Source organism: Amblyomma mixtum, chromosome 6 (assembly GCF_055824585.1).
Source record: "Amblyomma mixtum isolate Tamu chromosome 6, ASM5582458v1, whole genome shotgun sequence".
In the NCBI taxonomy this organism is placed as follows: Eukaryota; Metazoa; Arthropoda; class Arachnida; order Ixodida; family Ixodidae; genus Amblyomma; species Amblyomma mixtum.
In genome coordinates, this window is record NC_143017.1 from 55,245,332 (window position 1) to 55,272,386 (window position 27,055).

At 46.4% G+C, this 27,055-nt stretch overlaps 1 protein-coding gene across 1 annotated transcript in view; it reads left to right on the forward strand.

Annotated features, from left to right (window-relative positions):
* Positions 1-15,909: 15,909 nt before the first annotated feature.
* Positions 15,910-27,055, forward strand: part of LOC149339185 (uncharacterized) — a 51,932-nt gene continuing 40,786 nt past the window's right edge. The window contains exons 1-3 of the mRNA XM_089550886.1: positions 15,910-15,946; positions 16,549-16,767; positions 23,047-23,280. Coding sequence (XP_089407012.1) covers positions 15,910-15,946; positions 16,549-16,767; positions 23,047-23,280 — 490 coding nt within the window. The remainder of the gene's footprint in view (positions 15,947-16,548; positions 16,768-23,046; positions 23,281-27,055) is intronic.

A 27,055-nucleotide genomic window follows, 5' to 3' on the forward strand; every position in this document is an offset into this window, starting at 1 on the left:
AGTGAGCCTCAAGGAATTCAATTTCCGACAATACAGCCCAGAGAACGCATTTAACACCGGGTACAGTGTGTTCGTCAGTAAGGATCCCAGCAGTAAGTTTCGTCAGCGTGTCAGCAGGAATTGCCGCTTCAAGACCATGCTGTTCATGTGTGTTTTCGCTAAAAGGGTCGGGATTTCAGCAATAATCCTTTCGAAATGCCGCCTTTAAGGCATGGGTCGTCTTCCAGAAAGTTTGCGACAGCTGTCTTGTAAATAATCGCTAAGCTCAAGCGCCCCAGTACAGACGGGAGCCTTGAGAGGCTTCATAAGAGTTTTGCAGAACTCTAATGCGCCAGGATTAGTGATCAGGTTTACTAAGAACGAGACTCCAATTGGCCATGCACAGAAGGAGGCTGGTGCCGTTTGGTTCAAACGATGTAAACTCTGGTTGTTTTATATTATTTTTATTTATTAGTTCCTCAAAAGCCCCATTCAAGGGGTGTTACATCAGGGATGGGCGGGGTGTACGGCTGTTATGACAAGAAATGATCTTCGGTGGCAGTGTAGAATTGTTGAGAACCTGTTAAGGAAGTGATCTGGCTGGAAAAGTCGGTCCAGTCTAGGGTAGTACAGAGAAAAAAAATGATTTTTGGATTGTTGTGGTGTGGGCGCGCTGGAGGTAGAAGGGTTTGCGATGGCTATGACGGGTTAAACGATGGTCTAATCGTAAGAACACGTTTTCGGTTGACAAGCTGTGAAAAAACTTATGATAAAAATAAAAGCGCGCTAGTTTGAGGTGGGATGCTTCAGTATGAAGTTTTATGTTGGGTTACACTGTGAGATAAGAGTAAGTCGAAAGAATGAACCACGAAGCCCGATACTGAAGAGATCCCAGTAGATTGGACTGGTTCGTTTGGTGAGGATCGAATATATAATGTGCGTACTCTTGTTCTGGTCTCACAAGCGAAACATAAGCAACTCGCTTGATAGAAGGTTGTGCTATGGCAATGTTACGTCGTAAGTAGCCAAGGACAAGACTGGCAGAGTTAGCTGTATGAGTATTATGACTGGACAAGGATCGCTGGAGGTATAAATACATAGGAATGTGATAGAGTAGGTTTGAGTTGTAGGACAACCTTAAAGGAGGTAGTTAGGAGAAGAGTAATTACGTCGGCGATGGAAAGAGACTAAATTGCTTTTATTGACATTAGTATCATGAGCCAGATTTCGCGCCAGTCTTGCACTTTGATGAGATCGCTGTGTAAAGCGGTGACATCAGAAAGGTCATTTATGGAATGGTATATAACACAATCGTCAGCAAACAGATTTTTATATAACGTTATGTTGTTTGCTAGGGCATCAATATGAATGAGAAAGGTAGGAGACCTTGTACACTATCTCGGGGATGATCACACCGCGGACAGGAAATACAGTGGATTGATCGGAGTTGGTAACAATGTGCAGACGACTGCTTAGGAAACTCCTAATCCAAGTGTGCACACAAGGGTCTAAGTTAAGTCTTCGCAGTTTGAGTAGCAGGTGACGATGCGTGTCTTTGTCAAAGGCTTCCTCAAAATTAAAAAAAAAAAATACGCGTCAGTGGGTATCATATTAAGGTCAAGGTTGGTGTGAACATCATGATGAAAGACTAAGTTGGCATTCACAAGAGTCGCTATGCTGGTTGAGGGAGGGAAGGGGGGGGGGGAGCTGACGTAAGATAGGGAAGTTGCAACCTGAGAATAAATAATATGCTCCATAACTTTTGAAAAAAACACTTGATTGACATCGGTTTGTAGTTACTGGAGCTCGAGCGGATAACATTTTTGAAGAGAGGAACGACCTTCTCAACCCTCCAGTCAGCGAGATTGGTACCAGAACTTGGCGACCGTTGAAATATGAGCGACAAAACAAAGCTACCGACATGCTTAGTATTTTTGAGCACTTCAGCATTAATGTCATCAGCTCCCGCCGAGGACGAATTCTTTAGTTAATTTTGAAAAAAACACTCGTGATTGATATCGGTTGGTATTTACTGGGGCTCGAGCGGATCAATGTCATCAGAGATAAACTGAAGAATGATGAATAGCTGGACGACTTGGTAAAAGTTCATTGCTGGTGGTATAGTGCGAAACCGACGAAAGCACGAAAGGAACAGAACCACAGACACCATAGCTCTCGTTTGTGGTGTCACTTTTGTGTTTTCGTCTGTTTCGCGCTGTGCCGCATACCGTTCGGGTCGAAGGTTATAGTAGTAGTAGTAGTAGTAGTAGAAGACCTTTATTCGGCCAAAATTTACAGGCCGAGCATGTCGACCGCCTGGGCGACCAGAAGTCGCTGTTCTTCCTCCCCTTCAGCGCCAAGCCAGTCGAGCCAGGTGGTGATGGATAAAGAAGGTGGGGGGTAGGAACCCGATTGCTGAACAGCCGGGCAATAGAAGAGGCAATGGGCAAGGTCCGCATAGATACAGGGGCAGATGGGACAGGAAGGGTCCGATCGATAGCGATAGAGAAAGAGGCGAGACGGGGTGATGACTGCATTCATTTGAACGTGCCGAAGAAGGCGAGCCTCCGGCACTGTGAGTGATGGATGAGGGGGAGGGTAAAGGCGTTTGTCGAAGCGCAGCTCGAGGTAGACCTCTTTTATGGTGCGGCGAAGGGTGAGTCTCCCACCGTCGTCCAAGGGCTTGGGCCAGGGGATCAACGGTGCCCGGAAAAGTGTGCCGCGGGCGAGCTGATGGGCCAGCTCATTGCCGTCAATCCCTGAATGCACAGGGACCCAGCGGAGGAAAACGATAGAAGGCTGCAATGCAGAGACCGCTCGTTCGACCTCCTGTTGAAGAGAAGGGGTTAGGGTGCGTTTCTGTATGTGGTGTATAGCGGCTTGCGAGTCTGAATAGACTGTGTATTCTCGAAGAGAGGGAAGGAGGGCAAATGACTGGAGGGCATGCGCAATGGCGAGGACCTCGAGGGACAATGCATCCGGAGGGCGCAGAAAAGGCCCGCTGGTGTGAGTTTCAGGAGCGGGGAGGTGGGGGTGGTACAGGGCGTAGCCGCAGGTTACATTTGAAGATGACCACTGGGAGGCTTAGAAGGGTTTCAATAGTGAAGACAGCGCAAAATGCATTATTTAGCACGTTTTTGCGACCCGGGCAGCATGGCCGGACCGGTGATGGGACAAGGAGGATGGGAGACTGGGTTAGGAGGAACTTTATACGATTATTTACATTATTTACAAAAGAGCGACTGAGAGTGACTCACCGTGGAAGGGAACTTCTTCGTCAACCGGAGTCGACGGGAGTTAACAGGCTTTTTTTCTCGGCCACACTCACAGCGGAGTTAAATAGGGTTCGAATTCCCCAGATCCCTGACTGGGGAATAAAGTTCGAAGAGCACTGTCCAGTCGGATGGACCGAAGTGGACGCTGGTGTTACCACCCACGGCAGGGGCGGTGCGGGCTGTTCCGCTCTCTCGCAGCTCGGTCGATGGGAATGGGTAGATGCTGACTAATCCAACACGGCTGGAAATGAATCTCCCGCAGTCTACCAGCAGGTGAACGAACGTGCTTCCCCGCCGGATGTCCAGAACACGAGACCTCTGTCGAGGACACAGCCGTCTTCAAGTAACAGCCAGCTTGACTGTGCGTAGCACCACTCCGTCCTCCGGCGACCCGAGGGTATACACTCGGCCTGACTGGCGCCGCCACGTCGCCGCCGCGTCGCCGCCGCTTCCGCTGCGGTTTGTCGCTGTCAGTGCCTCCGTAAGCCCCCTTCGCATCTTCGGCATTCACCGCTGCTGCCGTGGTCACCTCCGCTCAAGGAAGTCCGCTGCCCTAATCCACTTAGGCTAGGATGGGAGCATCACAAGCACTACACGTGTCTGCCGCCGTCTTTGCTGCTCGTTGCTGCCTGCTCGGGCCCACGTGGCCAGAAGTACGATGATGACAACGTCAGCCACTTTGTGTTCAGGTACACTTCAGCTGTCAGCACATAACGAAGATATAATGGTTGAAATGGAAGGTTTGAAAATTTTCCGTAACTTTTTTGGGTCATTACGCAGCATAGAGGACTAGTGTTATTAAAAAAGTGGTGTTTAGCGGTGCGTCATAATTTTTTGTACTCTCTAGCGCCACAAAGATACTTATCGAATACACTGTTTTTGTCTGAATGCTTAGCAGACGAAAAAGTCAGTTTTTTTTTTCATCTAGCCGCGCCGAATGTACCGTACTTTTCCAAATAGCAGCATTATCATATTTCAACTACACTTGGTAGTAGGGTGCAGCCTTTGTCGAACAGCCACCGGGTTTCCTTCTGGGATGTGCAGTGTGGTTCATTTGGCACCGTTACCGTTCACAATCTCTCAAAGCTTAAACAGCACTCTCGGCCTCATCCTGTTGGAACTCAGGGTCCATAGGGGCCAGAGAGCCCCATTATACACGTATCAGAAGCGAACCTCTTGAGCTGCCTATTTTTATAAGATGCTATAAATACGTACGCCAGAGAGGCCTGAAGCACACATTGCGAAATTTCTTTGTTTTAATAAAACTTTCACTTATTAATTGCAAGGCTTAAAAAGACTTCTCGTTGCATTTCATGAGTGATCGATACTATGCAAATCTGCTCACATATAATCTATGTTGCCCAAAAGGCTCACCTAACTAACCTTTCAGCGTAACGTTTGGCTTTTTATCTCGTTTCCTCTACCCAAACAGACGGCCAGGCCAGTAAACAGGACGCAAATCTCCATTCTCTGCACCTGACGGTACCTTGGAGACCCTGCGATGAAGTCTGGTTGGTTGGTTGGTTGGTTTATGGGGTTTAACGTCCCAAAGCGACTAAGGCTATGAGAGACGCCGTAGTGGAGGGCTCCGGAAATTTCGACCACCTGGGGTTCTTTAACGTGCACTGACATCGCACAGTACACGGGCCTCGAATTTCTCCTCCAAAGAAATTCAGCCGCCGCGGCCGGGATCGAACCCGCGTCTTTTGGGCCAGCAGCCGAGCACCATAGCCACTGAGCCACCGCGGCGGCCGCGATGAAGTCTGTATACAGAAAGAGGCCACCGTCTCTCTTTATAGCAACACCTCATATTCTGTACGCTACTTGGGATATATCTTTCTGACCAAATGTGAAGCTAAAAGTTCAAACTGAACGCAGTCGCGGAACCACACTGGAGTAGATTAAGGGAGCATTGTCATTCATATATTTAATCGCATAAGCATGCCGATGCCCCATTGTAAATATACAGGTCCATAAAAAGGTTCATCTTGCCGGTCACAGAAAGTACTCGACACATTTTGCCGTGCGACGCTCTGATTGAGTACGCGGAGAGGCACGGTCGTACGTTCGCTGCTTCAGAAGTAAAAAATGAGCCCTGACTGCTTTGTGGTTTCTGGCGCACGGCCGGTCCTGCAGACGTCCTTAGCAAATCTTAACAAAGGTACTTCGATCACACAGCGAGAGTCGAGTGATTGGTGCACATTTACACAAATTAGAACCTTGAGAGTGCACTACTACGTCGTCTAACGACCCTGTTGCAGTCGGTGCCGTGACCGCCTATGATAGTTAAAGTGAAGAACAAACACCTAAAGAGCTCAATGGCTTGATTCCACGACTGAGTGTTGAGCTTCCATTACCGATTATCGAGTAGTGCACAGTAGCCTCATTGATGAAGGTTAAGCCTAACATACGGCACCCGCCTACAGGCGTGCACTTAGTTTCACGATTTGCTTCCGAAAAGTCGTATGCATGCCATTTTCTTTAACACCGACTAAGCTGCAAACGACATAATGATGACAATTTTCAAACTTTGGATACAGGCTTAGAAGGTGCAACCATCGATGGCGAATACAAATTGCACATTTAGTTCTAAATGATCACGGCTTTTACCCTTGCGCGAGCTACCGCAGTTACTGTCAGCCGGTACTGTGGGGCCCACACTACTATGCAATCACTGCGTTCGGGCGCGTTATTCGGTGACGCGTTCTTTCGGAAGCCTCCATTCGTGCGTGCAAACAAGCGCCCATGCGTCTCTAATTTTTGGCAGAAACTTCTCTGGAGGTCACAAGACTTTTTCATGCGTTCGGCAATCCGTATACTGGTCACACTCTGGAGTGCAGTTCCGACATTCGTCGTTGCCTGCAGGAGGAGTCGATATGACTTTCTGATAGTCAATGTGAATGTGCGTGTAGGATAAACTACAGTTTCGAGCCCTAGGCCACCGGTAGATGGGACCAGTATACCCCCTGCTGCGTCGTTCGAGCGCTATATGCAAGTGTGGGGACGTCTGTGCGATTCGTTTTTTGCGTGGCACCACCATAGACGTCGTTCCTCGTGGTTGATCGTTGTTGGCGAGCACGTAGGCGCGGGACAGTTACAAAGTGTTTTTACGTGAGAATGGATTTGCGAATCCCTGCGGCCTCATTGCCTTAATGCACGGCGGGGGGGGGGGGGGGCACTCTCTGTTCGAAGACGGCCCAGTGGTTCCTTATCCTCTCGGGTTGACTGCGGGAAGCGCAAATGAAAGAGGGAGATAAAGGTTAAGTCAAGCCTGCTACTTTTATCGGTTCTATTTCCAACCGAATCTTCTTCGTGTGTTTGTCAGTCAGTGCCTTCTTTGACTCCGCATCCAGCAAAAAACGAATTAAGCTGCACGCAAAAAGTGATGTAACAGGAGGTAACAAAGAGAGACAAGCATAATCAAGAAAAAATGTTGCAAACACAGTTCGGGCTGTTTTGGGGTGCGGGAATGGAATGGCACGAACGCTGAATAAAGGTGCTCTCGTGTTCCACTTATATAATAGAAATTATACAAGCACTACAAATCTGACACCCAGTCTTAGGAACAACACAAAGCTTGTAGTAACAGCCGTAATTTTCTCGCACGTGCTCATAAAACGTGTTTGTGTGTGTGTGTGTGTGTGTGTGTGTGTGTGTGTGTGTGTGTGTGTGTGTGTGTGTGTGTGCGTGTGTGTGTGTGTGTGTGTGTGTGTGTGTGTGTGTGCGCGCGCGTGTGCGTGCGCGTGTGCGTGCGCGTGTGCGTGCGTGTGCGTGTGTGTGCGTGTGCGTGTGTGTGCGTGTGTGTGCGTGTGCGTGTGTGTGTGTGTGGGGGAGGGTGGGTGGGTAGGTGGGTGTTCGTGTGCGCGTGCGTGCGCGTGCGTGTGCGTGCGTGCGTGCGTGTGCGTGTGTCTTTGCATATTTCCCCGTGTCTAAAAAACGCTTCGGTTCTAAGTTTGCGCTTGTGTGGCCTCGTTCACTTCTTCGCCATTGTAGCTTCAAATAGCCCTATATTAAGCGACAAAATTGTCGCCTCCTGCTTGGATGCGCGCAACTCGGTAATACGCCGTTTTCTGCGAGTGTTACCTCTAAATGTCCGGGTGAAATTTCTCCACTGTGTTGTTTGCGGCGGAGAGTCATGGTTGTGTGAGACAACAATTATAGCTTTTGCTTTGAAGCCGCAGTGTGAATGTAGTTCCAGATGCCTACAGGATGCCCAACTGCAATTCATGTGCTAAGCTAACCAACCTGCCGCGGTACAGCGAGCATCCTGCATGCATCTTAAGGTAAAGAGTACACTTCTTCTCATTGAAAGCTTTGAAACGTGATCTAAATTACCAAATGCAACGCCCACGCACCTTATTCGTCTTTGGTCAGTGCTGGAGGGTTTTGACCTGAAAAACAATGTTTTCGCTGCTGTAAATGGCATGCGTGTTTGTAAGCCGCGGCTGGCAAAAGCCAGTTTTGTCCAAATTACGAATAATCTCAGCGCGCATGCGCACGGCATGGTATAAAGTGAACTATATATAGTGCTACGCCAAACACGCTTTGAGGTCACTGTGTGCGGCCAGCCGCGATTCTGGATTACATGATTGCATTAAACACTGACACAGTGGATTGAATGCCTCCTACCGGAAGTAAAGCATGAATTATGACTTTGATAGTATCAAGTGTAACGAAGACCAGGCAAACACGATACTGGCAATGGTCACCATCGTGCTGTGACACACGTGAAGCGCTATCTGCTGCTGTTGAGTTTTTGGACGAAACAAAAGGTTACAGTTTCACAGAGTTAGTGAGATTTCAGTTCATTATATTGTGCTTCAAGCTGCGCTGCAGAAAGCTCTGACAGCTATTCGTGTCCCTTACAGTGCTTACAGTGCTCCTTCAAGACACAGCAGTTTCGTACACGTACCCGAGTAGGTCTCAAGTGCACTGCCTCACGAAAAAAAAAGATGGCTATCACAAGCCACAGTTTGTCCTGGACATTGAAGACTACCGGTACGAGCCATCTGACCTTTTTCGATTGATGTTGTCATTTCTTTCAGGAGGCCACAGACGTGAATCATGTCATCGGTGTGCAGGTTGTCCTTCAGGCTTACCGAAAAGCGCCATTTACGACAGCACACAGTGAGACGCTCTTCTAGCATGAATAGCCTTCCTTGCCCCGAAAATTTTCAGCGCCGTAAATTTAAAAAGCTGTGTCATATTGGTCTTACCACTCTGCAACAGGAGAAGGAAACCTGCCAGTGGACACACCAAAACCTGTAAAAACACTGACGTCACAAAGCCCATCAACGCCTCCTAGAGAAAAACCAATCAACGCAATGGTGTCACTGTACCGAGATCAATGCTTTTATCCCCGATCTGTCATGCTAAAACACACTGTCATCCAATTTTAATCAAGGACCACGGAGTCCGTTTCGTCATAAACGTCACAATTTTGAATCTAGTGGCGCCAAAAAAAAAAATAGAGTATTGTAATTTTCACCGGAACAACCCCATCCTTTACTATCGAACAAACGTCAGTTGTCCCCAAGAAACCCCAAAATTGCCTTTACCCGCGACGAAAATTGAATTAAGGTACCCTCACTGTCACTAAACGTATCTTCTTTCTGGGTCACCAGCGAGGAGTTCCCTGGACAGCAAATGTTCGTTAAAACTGAAAAGTCTGCTCACCTGCAGTACAGACCCTGCTTCCCTGAACGGGATACGGGCAAACTAGGGAATCTCCTTTCTGCACCTGCCTCCAGTGTTTAATTATTTAGAGCGCAGTAAACATGAGTCATGAATGGATTAAGTAATGACCGGGGAGAGAGTTTATGGTAAGAGCACCACGAACGTCTCAGAGCCATCCTACAACTAGCTGCGGCACGCACAGTCTTTCAGCGTCCCTAACTTTCTTCGAAAACCGGTGAACTGCACAAACTTTCCCATCGTGTGGATCGTGGGACTCGTAGCAGATCCCAGAGGACGTCTTAATCTGAGCTCTCGTTAACAACCAGATATTTTATTCTGCAGCCCTGTCACCGCGTTCACTGCCTCCGCACGGCAATACCAGCTGGAGAAGGCGGAAAGCAGTTTATTGAGCTTACTTCCAGGATTCCTGGTGTGCCCGGCTTTTCTTTGCGTGATGCGCTTCCAGGGAGAAACCATGCACGCACAACTCCTCATCCCTAACTCTAGCAAGAACTCATTACAAGCAGAGTCCTGGTGCAGGCAGAAAAGGTCGTAAAGTGTCCTGCCATAAAGCGATTTTTTTATTTTTGCGTTACCAGCTGTGATCAAATATGCAGCCGTAGAAGCAAAGGAATGTACACTGTAAACAGAAATGAGTAAAACGGAAGGTAGCTGTACTCTAACTTTTATAAAAGGCAGTGCTCTAGAGGGCAGTTTAATCCTTTTTTACTACCATATAGGCATATTTGTGTTTAGACTGCTACTGCACTAGCGCACCATTGGAAGTAGTACGTGGAACGAAGACACCCGTGGAAGAAATGCATGACAAGGTCGACTGTTTAGCTTTACTCGTGGGGATAAAAACGAGCATGAAACATGAAGACATCGAGAGTGACACGCGAAAAGTGGGTCAAAGTTTGAAGCAAAGGTCGGGCGCTGGTCTCTACAACTTCAGGTGTACGATTTTACCATCGTGCCGATGCCGATTTCTTTTCTCCCCACCCTTTGCCCGTGACGGCTCTCGTGTACTGAGGACTGCGCAAGCTGATGATCCCCACCTGGCTTCCATAATCCGTTCTCTCAGCACAGGTGCTAGGGCGCCCAACCGCAAGCTGCGCCGAGACTACCGGTTGGAGGACGCCCTCTGGTACCATGTGAAGCGGCTACGTGGCCGACCTTCTATGTGGCTAGCGGTGGTTCCGGCAGCGTTACGGCCCCAGATTCGGCGCGGTTTACACGATGCTCCCACTGCGGGTCACCGCGGCCGCGCCAAGACCTACGCTCGCGTGTCGGAGCGCATTTGGTGGCCTAATATGTTCTGCGACGTCTGGGAACACGTGCAATCGTGCCAGACGTGCCAATACCAGAATCCATCTGCGAGCACACCCGGGCCTCCCCTGTAAGCTGTTCCTCCCCAGGTTCGCGTTCCGAACTGGTTTAGCTCGACCGTTTGGGCCGTTTCCCCAAGACACGCGCCGGCAACACTGCGTGCTGGTCATGACCGACCACTTTTCCAAGCGAGTCGAAGCAGTTCCCGTGCCCGAAACGTCATCCAGTCGCACCGTCTTAATTGTGGAACGAAATCTCGTTCTCTGGTATGTTGTGCTGGAATATCCCATCGCAGTCGTGGCAGCTGCTTCCTGTCGCATGTATTTCAACGAGCCCTCCGCTGTCTGGGCATTCACCACTCCATTACACACTTTAACCACCCGTAGTGCAATCGCTTCGTGGAGTGTGTCAACCGCATCCTGACGGATATAGTGGAGGCCTGCGCTGCCCCGTCCCGCACCATCTCGGACCGTTTTTTCCCTGCTGCAGCTTTCGTCGCCAACGCTGCCACGCATGAAACAACGCTTGTGACGCCCTTTTCCGTCGTCTGTTGTAGAATTCCCTGCATTCCTCTCGACATGCCACTCGTCTTTTCCCGTCTTACTGCGTCTCCATAAACTTGCCCGCCTGGACGCCCAGCGCAACCTCAGTCAAGCTCATGCGCATGCGTAGGCGGCCTCTGGCGCGGTTCCGCCACTTCTCTGCTTGCTCGCTGCTTTTTTACTGCAAAGTCCTATCTACTGGCCGTGCCGCGAAGCTTTTGCCTGGATTCCGGGGCCCCTACCGGGTCGCTCCCGGCTGGGTCCCGTGACCTATACTGTCTCGAGGATTTGCCCGAGCATCGGCTCCATGGTGTGCACCGTATCTTTCAGGAGCATGTTGCTCACATCAAACAATATGTCCCTGGCGCCCATGATTACTACGGAACAGCTTTAAGACTCGGATTTCCGGCTCTGGTGCCACCGTGACACATACCAGCATGGAGATATTAACGACTAAAAACTAGACACCTTGCGTGTTCTTTAAAGTCTAACGCAGCGGCTATGTGTCGCCGTCGCCACAGTGTGGTCCGATCACGGCTCTATGCGGTGTTCCCACGACAGCCAGCCAGAAGATCGTGTAGTAGTGTGCGGTGAATCCACCATTCCTCGCAAAGAGCTACATGTCTCCGCTGGTTAAGACTAATCGCCGATGCACGCTGTGTCCGTAGCACTGAACTGTCCCGCGCGACGGGGCCTGATTGTGCGTAGCGCTTTAGCCATTACGTTCTGCCAGTCTTCTTCGTGTTTGTGTATGTTTATGTGTGCTGCCGCTTCAATCAGCCAGCTCATTCTGTAACAGTACCGCTGTCGCGCACAGTCGTCCCGTTAGCGCCCGTCAGTCCGGTGCAGCCTATTGGTCGAACGCCGCAGCCTCGGCCCTCCAGAGCGATATCGTGTATGCGGCCTTGGTCCGTAGACTCAACTTTGCCAATGTCGGGCTGTCTTCAGCGGCTGCCTACGCGTTCAAATGCTTTCAAACGTTAGTCGTCAACGACCAGTTCACTCGCTTGCTTACGGGAGCAATCACGCCCCTGGAAGTGCTCGATGCCTTTCTCCAAGACTGTGGTCCCACGAAGGGACAGCCTCGAAATGTGCACCTACCGGAGGGAGTCCGGTGCTTCTCCTATTCCCTTCCCTCTCCCCGGCGGAAAGTTTTAGCTGCCAAAAAAGAACGAGAGTGTGCCTCAGTAAAGGCGAAGAATTGCGAGAGAGTACGCGAGAGGAGTGAATACATATTGAAATGGCCGCCGGCTGAGTGCTCCCCCTGTTTTTTTTTCTCTCCGCTTCAATATATACCAGGTGTCCCAGCTAAATGTAACCAAGCTTTTAAAAGATACGAAGTATCCTAGCCCCGTGAAACTAACTGAGTTGTTTGCAGAGTCGCATGGCTTAGTCTGCATTATCTTTTTCGTTTTTCAAAATTAATTAATTAGTTAAGCCTAATAAGCTAGCTTGTAAATTATTGACTTGAGAAACAAAGTTTCAAAGGGAAAGTTGTACATCGTCTTGAAAACCCTCTAGCAAACCTAAGAACAATTTACGTAGTTTTATTTATTGGCGTTAAAGCTATCACGTGACCAGCTGCTGGCTCACACCTCTGCCTTCATGTGCACGCAAAGGCTCACCGGAGAGAGCACTTCGGAAAAAACGAATTTTGTTCTCTAAGACGCGTCTTGGGATGTTGAACTAGTAGCGTTGTCACGTGGCAGCATTTTCTTATTGTGGGAGTTATGGTTTAAGGCTGGTTAAAAAGAAAACCTGCTTGACGTAAGCGGTACCTTGGTCAAACGTTTCAGTCAGATGTTTTTCAAAGCGATCTACAACTTCTCCATTGACACTTTGGTCTCGAGCCAACGATTAAAACGTCACCTAATTAGCCTTAACTAATTAATTAGCTTTGAAGAAGCAAAAATACTGCAGACTAGGTCACGTTACCCTAAAGAAAAGTCATTTGGTTTCACGCGGCTTGGACATTTCGTGCTTTTTGAAAGGTTGTTTAGATTTAGCTGGGACACCAGGTCTGTAATATCAGTGTGCCCGCGCTCAAAAAAAGAGTTGCGCTCATAATACGAGTTTATTTATTTACAATACCCCTAAGGGCCCTCGTGCGAGGGTATTACATAGGAAGGGGGGGGGGGGGGGATGCAAGCAGTGAAATACGGCACAGGCACTTGAAATAAAACGAATAATACATGTAATAACTAAGTATGAAATGAAGCTATGAAAGCAGACAAATAATACGACAAACAACACAGAATAAAATACGAAGTAAACTATAATGTAGAAAAAAAAAACAAAAGTACAAACTCTGTTAGTTCAAGAAAACTTTGCGCAGAATGACACAAGACGGAGGGAGAAACACGTATACACACACGTACGCTCTTTAGTGTGTACGTGTTTTTCCCTCCGTCTTGTGTTATTCTGCGCAAAGTTTTCTTGAATATGTCGCTACACCAACTGGCCCAACGTTCTGCTCTGTTAGTCCATGGTTTGCTTTAACAAATGCTGAAAGAATTGTAAGTTAACCTCAGTACCTATGTGTGATGGCAGGTTATTCCAGTCTATTATGGTGCGAGGAATGAATGATTTCTCGTAAAGCGATGAACGGCACGTTATGCGTTGTATTTTGTCATCGTGGTCACGGCGAGGAAAGACTGCAGGGCGTGGCAAAAAGAAGTCGTCGTGGAGGGTGGGATGGTGATGCAGTTTGTGAAGTAAGGTTAGGCGAGCGAAATGGCGTCGACATGATGGTGGTTCCAACTCGGCACGTTGTTTTAATGCTGTGACACTGGTGAAGGTTGAATGATCTTCAAAGATGAAGTGAATAGCACGGTTTTGCAGGGATTCAGTGTTGTTTATGACGTATGCTTGTTGAGGATTTCATATGGTAGAAGCGTACTCAACTTTCGGGCGGATTAGCGTGATGCAAGTTGTCATAATCTCATCTCAGGTGCGTACGCGCTACTGACTCTGGAATGTCGATTACTTGTACGAGAGAGATAGAGGGAAAACTTTTAATTAGGATAGATTAATTCGCAGGAGACGGGTGTTCGGGACCCCTAGTTCAGGGCTCCCCTTGTGGCAGCTGACTTGCGTACTAGCTGGATGATTCAGGCTTGCTGGTCTAGGTTGCCGCTGGTCAGGGCCGTTTCCCACTGCTCGTGTGTCGGGTGTGGTACTATCAACGTTTTGTCCGGTTTGTACTGGCATTCCCAAGATGTATGGTGGAGTGTGGGGCTTGCTCCACACCAATAACAGTAACTTGGGTACTGTGTGGGCTTGATCTTGTGCAAAATGCGAAACAACTGAACCGACGACGGCGAGCACACGGAGTGCCGTACTTTTCCTCTTTCACATTTATGAACAATTTCCAGGCCAATCGTCGATGTGAGCGCTGAAATGCAAGTCTACTATGGGAAACTTCATAAAGGAGAAAAAAAAAAACGCGAATCCACTAGCCAGTCTTCACTGCTACTGCTGCCAATGCGCCTATGCCCAACTACCCTGGATATTGAGTAACTAGCTCCGCCTATTGGCCGCCATTACCGAATACACGTAACTCAACACGGATATTCTACGAGGGTGCTGTTGAGGGCTAGTTGGTTAAACAATTCTTAAAATGGAATAGCGCAGACACAGGAAAGATGAACGTACAACACAGGCGCTGACTTACAACTGAAGTTTATTCGAAGGGTGCACACACATTAAGTAGCCTGGAAGCAGGCTGTCAGCTGAGTCAACGTCAGGGGTGGTGATGAGTGCAGGATAAAAGCCATAAATTCTTAAAAGCTATAGAAGTTTTAACAAGGAACGATGCCTGTGGGAAGAGTGACGTGAGAAAACGAAAACAACAAGATGCAGGTCAAGGATGGATATTGGGCGTGCGGTTGGGTAAAAAAAGGGACGTGGCTAGCATGAGGGCATGAGGCCTTTTAATCCGCATAGGAGGCCTCATAATCACACCAGATCACACCTGCTGGAGATACGTGCCACGCTCTATGAAGAGCCTCCTGCCGTTTTCGTCAGCGCACTTTCGGCTTTGTTTTCTTGTGTATTGGTTTTGATGTTTGTAGTGCCGGTTTTGCACTTGATGTTTCTTATTGCCTGTGCCCTTTGTATGCAAACCTGGATATATTTACATAATCCGCGTTTTCTTACAACTTTGGATCGTGTGAGACTGATGTACAGGACGGTAAAATTTTGCCTTTTAAAGAATTGTTCACATTCTTTCCCTGCTACTGGCCGAAGTATTATGCCTGAGTTCTGTTCGTTGATGCAAAAATTTGTACAAGGGGCCAAGGCCTCGTCAGGCTCTTAGCCGTTAGCCTTGGCCTCCTCTTAGACACTGTCTGAGGAACAAATAAAGAAAAAAAAACGAGTGAAGCGCAGCATTGCCACATCAGCTCTAAGGAACGCACTTCCAAGATCGCGCTTTCACACCGTCCCGACCAGCTTTCAGGCTCAAGTCGGACTGTTGACAGACGCGTTGTTCCCCATGTCGCTCCTCGCTAGCTTGGCAGAAAAATTACTGCGAGAGCTTCGGATCGGTGAAGGAAAGCCACGAGGAAAGACACGGGCTCAAGAAAAAAGCCGGGAAACACGGAATACGCGTAGCTTTTCCGGCGCCCAACAAATTAGGAGGACTCTGTAAAAGAGTCAGTCAAGAAGATCAGCGGAAAAGCGCGTGCAAGATTACGCACAAGGCACCATATCTAAAACCCTGTGTGGCCTCGGCTTTATATGAGATACCGCTATCGCGTGATGCGTCCTACATTGGACAAACAGGAAGGTGCATCAACGAGCGTCTGATGGAACACTCGAAGTCACTCAACTGCTCATTCACTGTAGAAAATGCTCTTGCGTGCCAACCCTCGACAAAACGAAAATTTTGAAAAAATATTGCGGAAAGCACACACGTGAGATATATGAAGCTTACCTAGTTCAATATCATGGTGGCACGTGTGTACGCGTAATGTATTGTTTTATCGTTCTAATTAATCTCTGTTGCGCCCACAGTAGTGAGCTACCTCCTCAAAACGATTGCTGCGTCGTCGGTGCAGAGATAAGCGTTGTTATCGTGATATCGCACAATAGTGAGCATTATGGCAATGGAAGAGTTGATGGGCGTCGATGCCTACGCTGGCCGTACCAGTAACGCTTAGTATTCGAGCACCGAAGACTGGATGTTGTTAGCAGCATAGTGACCATCTTTGACGGGCTTCTCACTTTACTGTTCCGGCGTTGATAGTTGCTCCTAATGGCGAAACTGTGTCACCTCTTTCTCATAGTCCTGTGTGCTACGCATATAGACGTTCAAGGTAAAAAAATCATTGTTTACCTATGAGATTTTGGCTTATTGCGTCAAAAATTCATTGCATGCATGGTTAATTTTTACGTGTCATAGAAAACAAATTTTGAACCTTATAGTTGCGATACACAAAAATGTTTCCTTAGCCATAGTAAAGTCGTAGAATGATATGTTGCAAATACCTGAACGCTGTGCACCGACTCAAGTTTATCGTTTTCCTTAATGTATGTTGTTTTTACTCAAAAATCTTGCGGTCGCTTACAAAGGGGCGCATTCTGCTTTGTTTTTTTCTGTTGTATCAAACCTACTGCTTCGAGTGCGAATTTTTTTCTGTATATTTTGTATCGGCATGGAACTCCTTTGATATGTGAGCAAAAGCACTATTCTATGAAATATATTAGTGTATGCGCATTAACGAACACTGTACTTATTTCACCAGGTGCACCGTTCTATAGCGGCTCTTTTGCCGCATTAGGAGAATTTACGAGGAAAGACTTCGTTTTAAATGGGATACGCAGAGACTCCGAAGTCACACTCTTTGAAGAAGTGTACGACAGCTTCCAGAAAAAGTCGGCCTTCAGGGTAACCAAGAGAGGAGACGTCATAACGTACATCCAGGACTTTGCAACTAAACGCAACTACCTCGTGCGCAATCACGGTAAGTCAAGCCTGTAATAGCTGTTCTTTTCCTCTGGTTCTTTAAAAAGGGTGAGAAATAGTTTGACCGAATGTTTTCGCTGCAAACATCACGCAATTATTGCATTTGATTTTGTTTGGTGATATGAATTCGTTTGTGCAGCTTCATTCCTATTTGGAAGCAGACTTAGGCTGCTCACTTAGCCCTCACTTGTCGAATCAAGTGCTCTAAGGCTGTCAACATTCGCGCATTAGGGGAAGGAATGCTTTCAGCTGCCTATTTAACGAGGAGAAAAAAAAGAAAAATTTTTCATTTTATTCCTTGCTGCATCCACTTTAAAAACAAATAAATTAGATATTATTCATTTATTTTTATTCTCCTCCTTTCCTTCAGAGTATTTTTCTTTCTCAGTGAAGCCAATACCGTGACCAGACGTTCATACAACCGAAGAGCGCAGAAGTGCAGCTAGAACAGCGTTCATTTCTTGAAAAATTTCCGATTAAAATTCTTTAAGGAAGTTGAGATACGATTGTTTTTTTTTGTTAATTTTTGTGGCATTCCAAATTTAATTGCATTACCTGACAGAGTTAACGAATTATAGCTGTTTTAAAAGAACAGAGGATGCTTCTGTTTCGAAATGAATAGGTTTGTATGACAGGTGGGCGGTACCGAAGATCGCTGATAATTCTTTCAAATAGCACACATGAAAGTAGTCCATTACACGCTTCTGCATGAACGAATACACAAGCGCACCTCTCGTCCAGCCTGTCCGGAAAATTATATCCTCCCTGAGCTGAAAAAATATTAGGGTATTCCAGATTCCTTCGGACATTCCCCTGTTGTGGCAGCGGCGCAGAAAAGAAGCAAGGCAACCCCACTCCAAAAACACAACAGAAAATTTTCAGCCGTCACAATATATTTTCTGTAATATCTTTGCGCGTGAGCTTGTAGTGACAGCATACGTTTTTGCAGTAACAACAGAGTTTTGTGTAGTTACGATCGAAAGCCACCACAGATTGCAAAAAAGCACTACAGAAGAAACTACAGTACTACAGAAAATACTGCAGAAGTACAGAAATATCTCCAGTTACGACAGGAAAACAAATCATTCTGTCATATTTCTGACGTGGTTTTGACATTTTTTTCGACTACGATATAGCTTCATAGTCTCAAATTTTGAGTCCATGAAGCGACCAAGGTAGAACACCTTAGGAGAAACTGAAGTCAGCCTCTATCGATAGATCACCGCATTTTAAATAAGGAAGCGATAATTTCAGGGCAAACAGCCCTTTCATAAGATAGAAAAGGCCAAAAATTAAATGCAGATTTCGCCATCAATGACCGATTTAGCCAGTAAACAGCGTCCGGCAGCAAAAAGTGTATTATTTAGCTGGAATTTTCAGTTCAAAATGAAGCATTTTCTCCCCCTGTTCTATTCAGACGTTTGACAGTGATGATGTCGGCCCAGTTACAAACCCCCTGGCCACTGGTTAGAAGTAGAAGGGCTGTGTAGTGTGGCCTTAGAGATTTTTGTGCCGGAAAATATATCCACGTCATCGCAGCTTATTTCTGAAAACGGTTCATGGGGGTAATACCCGTGTTTAATTTGTTTGAACTTTTCTAGCGTTTTCATTTGAGGCATCCTTTTTGTGAACAGATGGCGATAATAAATGATACATGTAAACTCCAATTTGTCGTAAGGGTTCCATCAAACTGACCAATCTGGAGAAGTTTGCCGCAATAAAGACTAAGCACGCACCCAACACCGTAAACTAAGATGACCTGAGACCAGACGCAGACCCCTCGCCTTGCCTCGCGCCGGGATGCTGCAAATAAAGTCCGAACGCATCTCGCGTTTTGTAATGCGGGAGCGTTAGGGGGACCATGAAAGAGAAAGACTGACCGAAGTCGGCAGCGGCGGCAGCGTCTCTGTGGAGCCTCCACCTGGGAAGCTTAGCAGGTGGAGGGAGTGAAATGTGCCGACTACTTTAGGGGAGGGGAAGAAGAGGCCGGACTAAGACTGACTGAGCAAAAAAAAAAAAATGCCACCACCGTCTGGAAGACGTTGGAGTTACGAGCGTTAGCTGTTGGTACGCCATCTGTCGTCCATGTGATGTACTGCCACATGATTAGGCTACTTTTCCATACCTTACGGCGAGCGGGCTCCTACCGAGGTCGGATAATTTTGACAAATTTGGGCCGAAAAGCTTTTCGAATCTTTGAAGTGCTATTTTTTCTTTCCTCAATGCGGTAGGTGCCCGGTCGCAATGAGGTACGAAATTGTGAGCTGCCGAGTGCTGACGACATGGCCGCCATGATAAGCCTAACTATATGTAAATATTAACCGAATTAGACAACATTGGTTTTTAACATGTCCTACTCATCGAGCCCGTTAAGAATCTCTGTTAGATCAGGACGTTATCGGTTAGTTAATTCTAAGCAATTAATTATAAGCATAATCATAACTAAATATTAAATTCATTAGTTAATTTTGGGGTCTAAGCTTTTCTACTCATATCGAGGATTCCAAATATATAATTCGTTTTATGATTCCTCATTAATTACTGAGTTAACATCGATTAAACATAGTCACGAGACTAGTTAAAAAAATCAGCGACAATCAGTAAACAATCAGTAAAAAAATGACGTCAAAAAATCAGTGACGTCACCATAAATCACCAATTGGGTTGCTATATCGATTTACCGCTATATCGATGGGCCGCCATCTTGAACTCCTGGGACTTATAAAATTTCGCGCCGAAGGGTGGTAGCAGACCCCAAGAAATCGAGAAACGTGATGAATAAGGGCTCACGCTCTTAGAATGAAAATGACTAATACTGATCCAATAAAACTTAGAAATAGAATAAGAATAGAATCAGATCTTAGAGGGAACCGAGTTAGAATAGATTCGGAATTGGAGTAAACTGTGGCGCAAGAGAAAATGAAATAAGAGTTGGAGCAGAACATGAAATTAAAATATTGACGATCGAAAGAAAATCGCATCATCGAGTTAACCTGAATGCTCCTAGATTTTATTCCTTTGCCTACCCAGTGCGCTTCTTATCGCCGCTCTAAGATTAGGAGCTATGCCGTACGCAATAAATGACTTCTTTAAAACTCTTCCTTACGTAACTGAATAAATTTGAGCCGATGCACTGTGCACACCTAAGAATTTCTCGCAGAGATCTCCGAATTTTTCTTTTAAGCTGTCGTCGCATACTTTATGTCTCTGTACCAAACCCATGGAATTAATAGCAGAGCTAAAAAGAAGAGGGCGACGAAAAATTTGCAGGGCTCGACGTTCAGAGCGACACAAGGGCTACGGCAGACGGCTTAATGGAGGGCTCAGAATTAAATTTGACCATCTGAAGTTCTTTAACGTCTTCTGACATTGGACAGAACACGGGTGCTGTTGCATTTCGTCTCAGTCCAAATACGGCCACAGCGGGTGGGATCGAACCCGCAACCCAGGGACCAGCAGCGGAAACGCACACCCGCTGCGACGCCTAGACGGGTGGAGGGTGAGGTGTGAAGCATAACAGCAACAGGGCTTGATCTGATTTAAAACTGCTATCATGGGTCATACATTCCATATACCTGAAACAACAAAAGCGTCACTCGCATCGCGGAAAACCCAAAACCCTAATGTACTGCACAAAAAATGCTTTATGCTCAAGACGTCGCACTGCTTGGACTGCGGTTTCATTGGAATTCAGGTTTATGGGCAAAAAATAAATCGGATAGAATTATTGGATAAGCAAAGCAAGCGGAAACATTGCCGCTATGCTGGCTTTTTTTTTTTTTTACCACGTACTGGAAATAGCGTATAAAAAATGCAGTGTGGAACAGAAACCTCCGACCGTGGAGGGTTCGATGTGCTGCACACGCGCGAAATAAAGCCTACAAGAGGAGGATATAGACGAACGTACACCGGCATCGTCCCCGTAGCTCGTGGACCGGAGAACTGTGCAGGGTTTCCACAACACAAGCTAATTTCCACGCAAACACGGCGCGATAAATTTTTCTTTTCGTGCTGTGTGAAGATGGGCAGCCGAATTTTTCTGGAGAGCTGTTAGTCTTCGAATCATCACCCTGTATTCTACCTCCGCTTACCATACTACTCATTCATCTCTTTTGACGTCTTTTTGAGCGCCTGGAAAAAAGTGTTATTGGATCACATACCCCTCTCTTGTGTGCGTTAAAAGTAGTTTATACGCAGTGAGTATAACATTTGTACGGGATCACAGCCTTAGCGCATTTATTAAGCTAATAAAATAATAATAAAGCTAATAAAATATTAAGCGCAGGTTAAAAGAACCCCAGGTAGTCGAAATTTCCGGAGCCCTTCACAACGGCGTCCCTCATAGTCTGAGTTACTTTGGGACGTTAAATTCAATAAATCGAATAAACCAAACCTTTTTCGACTTCGTAGGTCATCTGAATTTCAGTGCCTCTTTTGGTTCATTACCGGTAAATAGCCTGTTGCTTTAGGTTACACTATTTTCCATTTTGTTTTAAAGCGCAGCTCTTCAGCGCCCGATCAGCAGCATCCCTCGACGTCGGCCTCGGCGTAGCCGGATAAGTGAACAAGCAGCATAGTTGCGGGTGATGAAAGAGAGCATAGGCGTAGCCTAGCGGAGGTACGGCAATAGCTAAGAGGATGCGAGGAGGAAAGCGGAGGATGAGAGTACGGCGGCAGTAAAAAGACGGGCTCCGTGACGGCGACCCGCTAAGAGATGGCGCCACGGTGCGCGCGCCATCCTCAGTTCGCCCGAGGAGAGGCTTAACGGCGGCGGACCGCTGTACGCTGCCCAAGCCGAAACCCTGCGTTGCCTACGGTACAAATTCCGCGGCAGCTGCCCTCAAAAAGCGCGTTGCCGGGAAGCGCAGTCGCCGGCCAATTTAATTTTCATGTTGAAATCACTTTGTATGCCCACGCCTTTTCCGCAATCACCTTCACTACACAAAATCTCTGAGAATTGTATCTCCTTTCAATGCTCGGCTGACTACTTCAATCTTTGCCCCTCCCAGACGAAAAACGACAGAATCGTGTCAGAAAAGCTAGAAAATGTTTTGTGGCTTTGGGGTAACGGCATTTTTCTTTAATAGACTAATAGTGCAGTTTCATTGTAGTGCTGTTTTGTAGACTGCACTCCTATAGTGCGTTTCGGCAGTGACTACACAAAATCTGTTGTTACCACAGAAATTTTTGTTGCGACTACAAATTCATGTAAAAAACGTTACAAATCAATTGTGACAGCAACAAATTTTATGCTGTGTTTTTAGACCGGTCAGTGCCTTTATTTCCGATGGGGGCCTGCCCAATACTTACGTAAACTATAAGGAACGCAGTCTGCCGTGCTCATGCTGTGAACACGAAGTCCTCGTGAGACGTGTAGCAGAGAACATCATTTTTTCAAATGCAGTGCACTAGGAAGTGTAGCTATGGTTCAATACTCTAACAATACTGTTTACACTGGTTCAAGAAAAACGTGGATTTAGAACAAATGACATCCTTAGAACAAAACAAAATTTGCTTACTGCCAAGGCCGGGTTTACATAACTGGCAGTGCTTTAGAAACAAGCACAAATTATAACGACAGCTCATCTGACCTGACCATGCAGGAAGAATTTTGCTTCCAAAAAAGGGCACAGGTTTGCGGATGAATTTAAGCCCTGCAACGTGTTTGCCATTCCTTGAGTTGACAAGCGGTGATGAATCACCATAAGTGATGAATCACCATCACGATAAATAAAAATAAAAATCGCATATATGTCGCTTAAAATTTTTGCTTTCAATTAATTCATAATAATCTCAAAGTTGACACCTCTAATATCCTTGCTTATTCCTCGGGGTACCAAACTAGAAATCGCCATTCTCTTTCCATAACGCCATTAAATTCCCGAGTTAATTGTTTTAAATATTCTTTTTTTCCAAGGACCATCACTGATTGGAATAACCTTACGGATGATGTTGTCAGGCAGAGATCGTTGCACTTGGTTGAAGAGTATTTGAAATAATTGTTTCTTTATGACCTTGCCGCGGTATTTTTCTTCCTGATTTTTCTATGTGCAATTCTGTTTTGTTCTCCGTGCAATTCTATGTGCAATTCTGATTTGTCTGTGTGCAATTATGTTTTGTTCGTATGTGTCTGTATTTTTGTATCTTAATACATTGTTTCCCACCTGCTATGATCTTGTGTACAAGATCGCAGTATCCATAAATAAAATAAAAAAAAACGATAAAATTAATCCACCCCGAAGCTCCTGTTTTCATGCGCACGTTGATCACTTTCCAGGGGGGATCACGACGTGCTCTGATGTTCCAGAAGCAAATTTTACTCGAAATGAGTTCATCACCACAGTTTCGGCACCCGACGAGAGAATGTACTTTTTCCTTCGAGACCTGCTTGTGCTCAAGTCTTCTACAAAAGTACAGACGCGAATCGAAGACATCGTTCGAGGCCAGTTCAGTCGCATCCACGGCCTTCATACTACAGACTACAAGGTTGCGGGAACCATGACGTGGACAAGTAAGCAAATGCTTCACGTCGCCCGGTGGCTGCATTTGCAGCGCTAAATGGTCGTTGACAGCTTCCTGAGAACGCGCCTGATCAGACGTGGAAGAGCCAGTACGATACCGTACGATAGAATTGTTTGGCGGATTGCGAATTGCGGTTGCCGCTGTGTGACTTTTGAATATTTGCTATGAAGTAGCTCCACGAGGATTTAGAAAACGCGGAGACGTCGGCGCGGCGTACTGTAAAGGAAGGTGCTTCAGAAAGAAGTTATCGTCACAGGGATGTATCCAGGGTGTGCGTGTGTGCTTGGGGGCAGAAGGGAGCCTGCACGCACCCCCCCCCCAATTCTCTTAGCAGTGCTCTTTTTGGACATGTATCGCAACCTCCGCCCCTCGATACAGAAAATGGCCTTGGACACTTCACAAAAAGATTTCTGACTACGTGCCTGTCTGTCATGCGCGTTGTCTATCGACGTACCAGCTACGTTCGCAGCGAGTGCAACGTTTTTAAAAGCAGAAGCAGCTGCCAGGACGGAAATCAAATTACTGAATGCTGTTTCTTTTTTTTCTGGCGGCACCTTGTTTCGACATTGTAAGGCTCAAGTCCTACTTGCCCCATCGAGTGAAAGCTCGTCTGTGTGCGTGCGCTAAGCCTGTATGCTACCATAAAAGATGGCGTCCTCATGCAAACTGCAGGACGCGGTTAAATTAATGAGTGGTCGTGTGAGGTTGCTAGGGACAACCTGGATCACACAAGTCCCACCGGTGGCAGGACCTGCCATCCTAAGGCAGTGGAGCATCATTTAACCGCTGCACTAATCCCAGAGATGAGGACTTCCAGGGATATATCAATGTTAAGTAGAGGCATATATGGGCATTAACCCATCAGTTATCGCCTCCGCGGTACGACGGCAACTACCTTCATGAAGTTAGCGCGCAGATCAGAAGGGGTACGGCGGCGTCGAGGCGGCGGCTACGTAGAGCCATGCAGAGGCACAATTGCTAGCTGCGCGGCATCGGCTCACGTCACGCCGCGCCACACGGCCACTGCGTTCACAATGTGAACGGCCGGGCTCACGCCTTCTCACACGTAAGCAATCTTAAAGTGTCTCTGCCAACTTTTTTTTTTGTACAGACACCCTTCGGTACGAAATGAAGAAAGAAGTACAGGCTCGTTTTAGCAGGTTGCAAAGGGTTCAGCTTAAGTTGTCGTTGTTGTTGTTGTTCACCTCGTAGAATGGTGCACTAATCCCAGGGATGAGGACTCCCGGGGATCTATAAGTGTTAAGTAGAGGAAGACCAATTTTGCATATATGCGCATTAACCCATTAGTTATCGCAGCGAGCTACGGAAAGAAAATGACATTCACAGACCAAAGCGGGCAGAGTGGGTGAGGCAACAAACACGGGCTAATGACATACTAGTCGAAATCTGGAGGAAGAAATAGGCTTGGCCAGTGCATGTAATGCGAAGGAAAGATAACCGCTGTTTTTAAGGGTAACGGAGTGGATTCCAAGAGAAAGCAAACGTGGCAGGGGGCGGCAGAAAGTTATGTTAGGTGGGCGGTTGAGATTAAGAAGTTTGTGGGGACATGTTGGGCGCCGCTGGCAAAAGACAGGGTTAATTACAGAGACATGGGAGAGGCCTTTGCCTTGCAGTGGGCGTAGTCAGGCTGATGATAATGATGACGATATTGAGGCCCGTTTGTGTAAACGTTTAGGTCGGGTAGATGGCTTGGGTGGTAGCCCTGGCTGTGCAGGCATTTTAAGGTGGCCCTTCTAATCATGAAAATGATGCTCAACAATATGGTCCCACCTCTCGTGTACTTTTGAAACTAAATATTTCGAGTGTTTTTAAATGTTCAGTTTATCTCGCCGCTCATAGCAGAGCTTGTTCTGGAAAGAAATAATCAGCAATCGTAATTCCCCATGCATAGTCAGGCGACTATGCACGTTTAAGTTTTATGTTGTACAGAGTACATATTGTTAGGGAATATAAAGGAATATACAGCGCAGTTCTCGCTATCACAAAGTCTTTACGCTCATATATGCAGTCTGTGTTTACGTTTCTTGGCTGAGTTCACTTTACTGGTCTTGGGCGCGGTTACTCACACTAGTTGGCTCCATTCGAAGTATACCACACGTCTTGACGGCACAAGCCACGTTGGAAGCAAAGCACGTGCCTGATGATTGGCTCCTGACTTCGTAAGGCATGTGCACAGCCTCTCTACTGTCAAAATCAGCACATGCTATCAGCCGCTGTGTATTTCGTTTTGCAGGCACGAAGACTTTGAAGTAATTGTTAGAGACGTCTGCGTCCCACGGAACAAAAGACAGACGGCGAAGACTAAATTTTTGTCGATAGAGGAAGAACTGGGCTAATGCTCAGCATTCTTGGAAAAAAATTCTGAATATTGCAATAGAATAAGCTAACGTTATTGAAATATTGAAGGCAATGGTCCGTTGTTTTTATGTGCAGCAAAATACTCCTTTTAAAGTTTTACCATCGCTCGCATCGAGCATTTAAGACTGCCATAGAAAACCAATCGGGCAAGTTTCTGACGATATCAAAAACTCTACGAGCAAAAATATGCAAGCCTGCCGATGGGAGATTTGCGGAAGTATTCGTTGTTGTAGAGAAATCCTGCAATACCAGGTGTTTAAGGGGAGATTTTAAATAATTTTTAACAGTAGTAATTTTGAGGTAAAAAAATGGCATTTGTATGGCATGGGATTGCCAGGTTTGGCGCACCAAAATACCGGTGAATCAAATTAACTACTAAGCTGGTTAACTAAGTTCCAAGAATTGACTTTTGTAGCGGGCCGATTTGTAGATTTGTAGCGGGCCGTTAGTCATAGCCATATCAGTTTTTAGAATTTCGAAAACGTGAACACCCTCGCTGCGGTGGCTCGACAAAATCTGGCTACATCGTGCCAAAATACATGCGTATTCGAAGAACATGCAGGCAAAGCAACCCCTCTAGTGCACGTAAGCAGTCGAAATTACGAAATCTTGTCTGGCGATTACTAACAACCGGTTACAAATGTCTCGATGCAACCAGGCGCCTGACTATAAGAGTTAAAAGTTTAATATTAGAAATCAGTCAACCAGCTTACTAGCTCAGAGGATAATCTGGTGTCCGCCAACCCTGGGAATACCATGCCTCGAAAGCCATATTTTTCACTCAAAGATCCTATTTCTGAGAATTACTTGAAGACTTCCCTGAAACACCCTGTATATGAAAAATTGCCTTCATTAACTCTTCTTTTTTGGAAAAATGCTTTTGTGCAGAGTTCCTGGATATGACTTTTTAATGCCAATTGCCTTCATAATGTTGATTATGGCAGGATCTGAGATTATACAATTTTTATGTACAGTCGGAAACAATAGTCTTTGGAACGCATGCTGCATGAACAAAGCCGAAAGCTCTATTGTTAGTCGAGTTCCGCATCCACACTTGTGGATATGGAAGGCCACGACTTTGAATGTTATCTTCAAGTGCGGCCTTCTCTATGCGACTGTACAGTCGACAAAGAAAGCGTGAGAAACACAGTGTAGCTTCAGGAATGGTACAGATTCGCGGTCGGTTCACCTGCTCCCTTCGGAATGTGTATCAGGTTCGGAAAGTCTTGTAAGAATGCTGTTTTTCGACGAGAATTAATCACTGCATATAGTGTATACCGGCTGTAGTACGAAAATTGCGTTAATTATAGCCTGCTTATTTGCGTTACGCGCAAAGTCGGGATTTACAAACACTTCGTAAAAACATAAAGGAAGTGGCTTGAGAA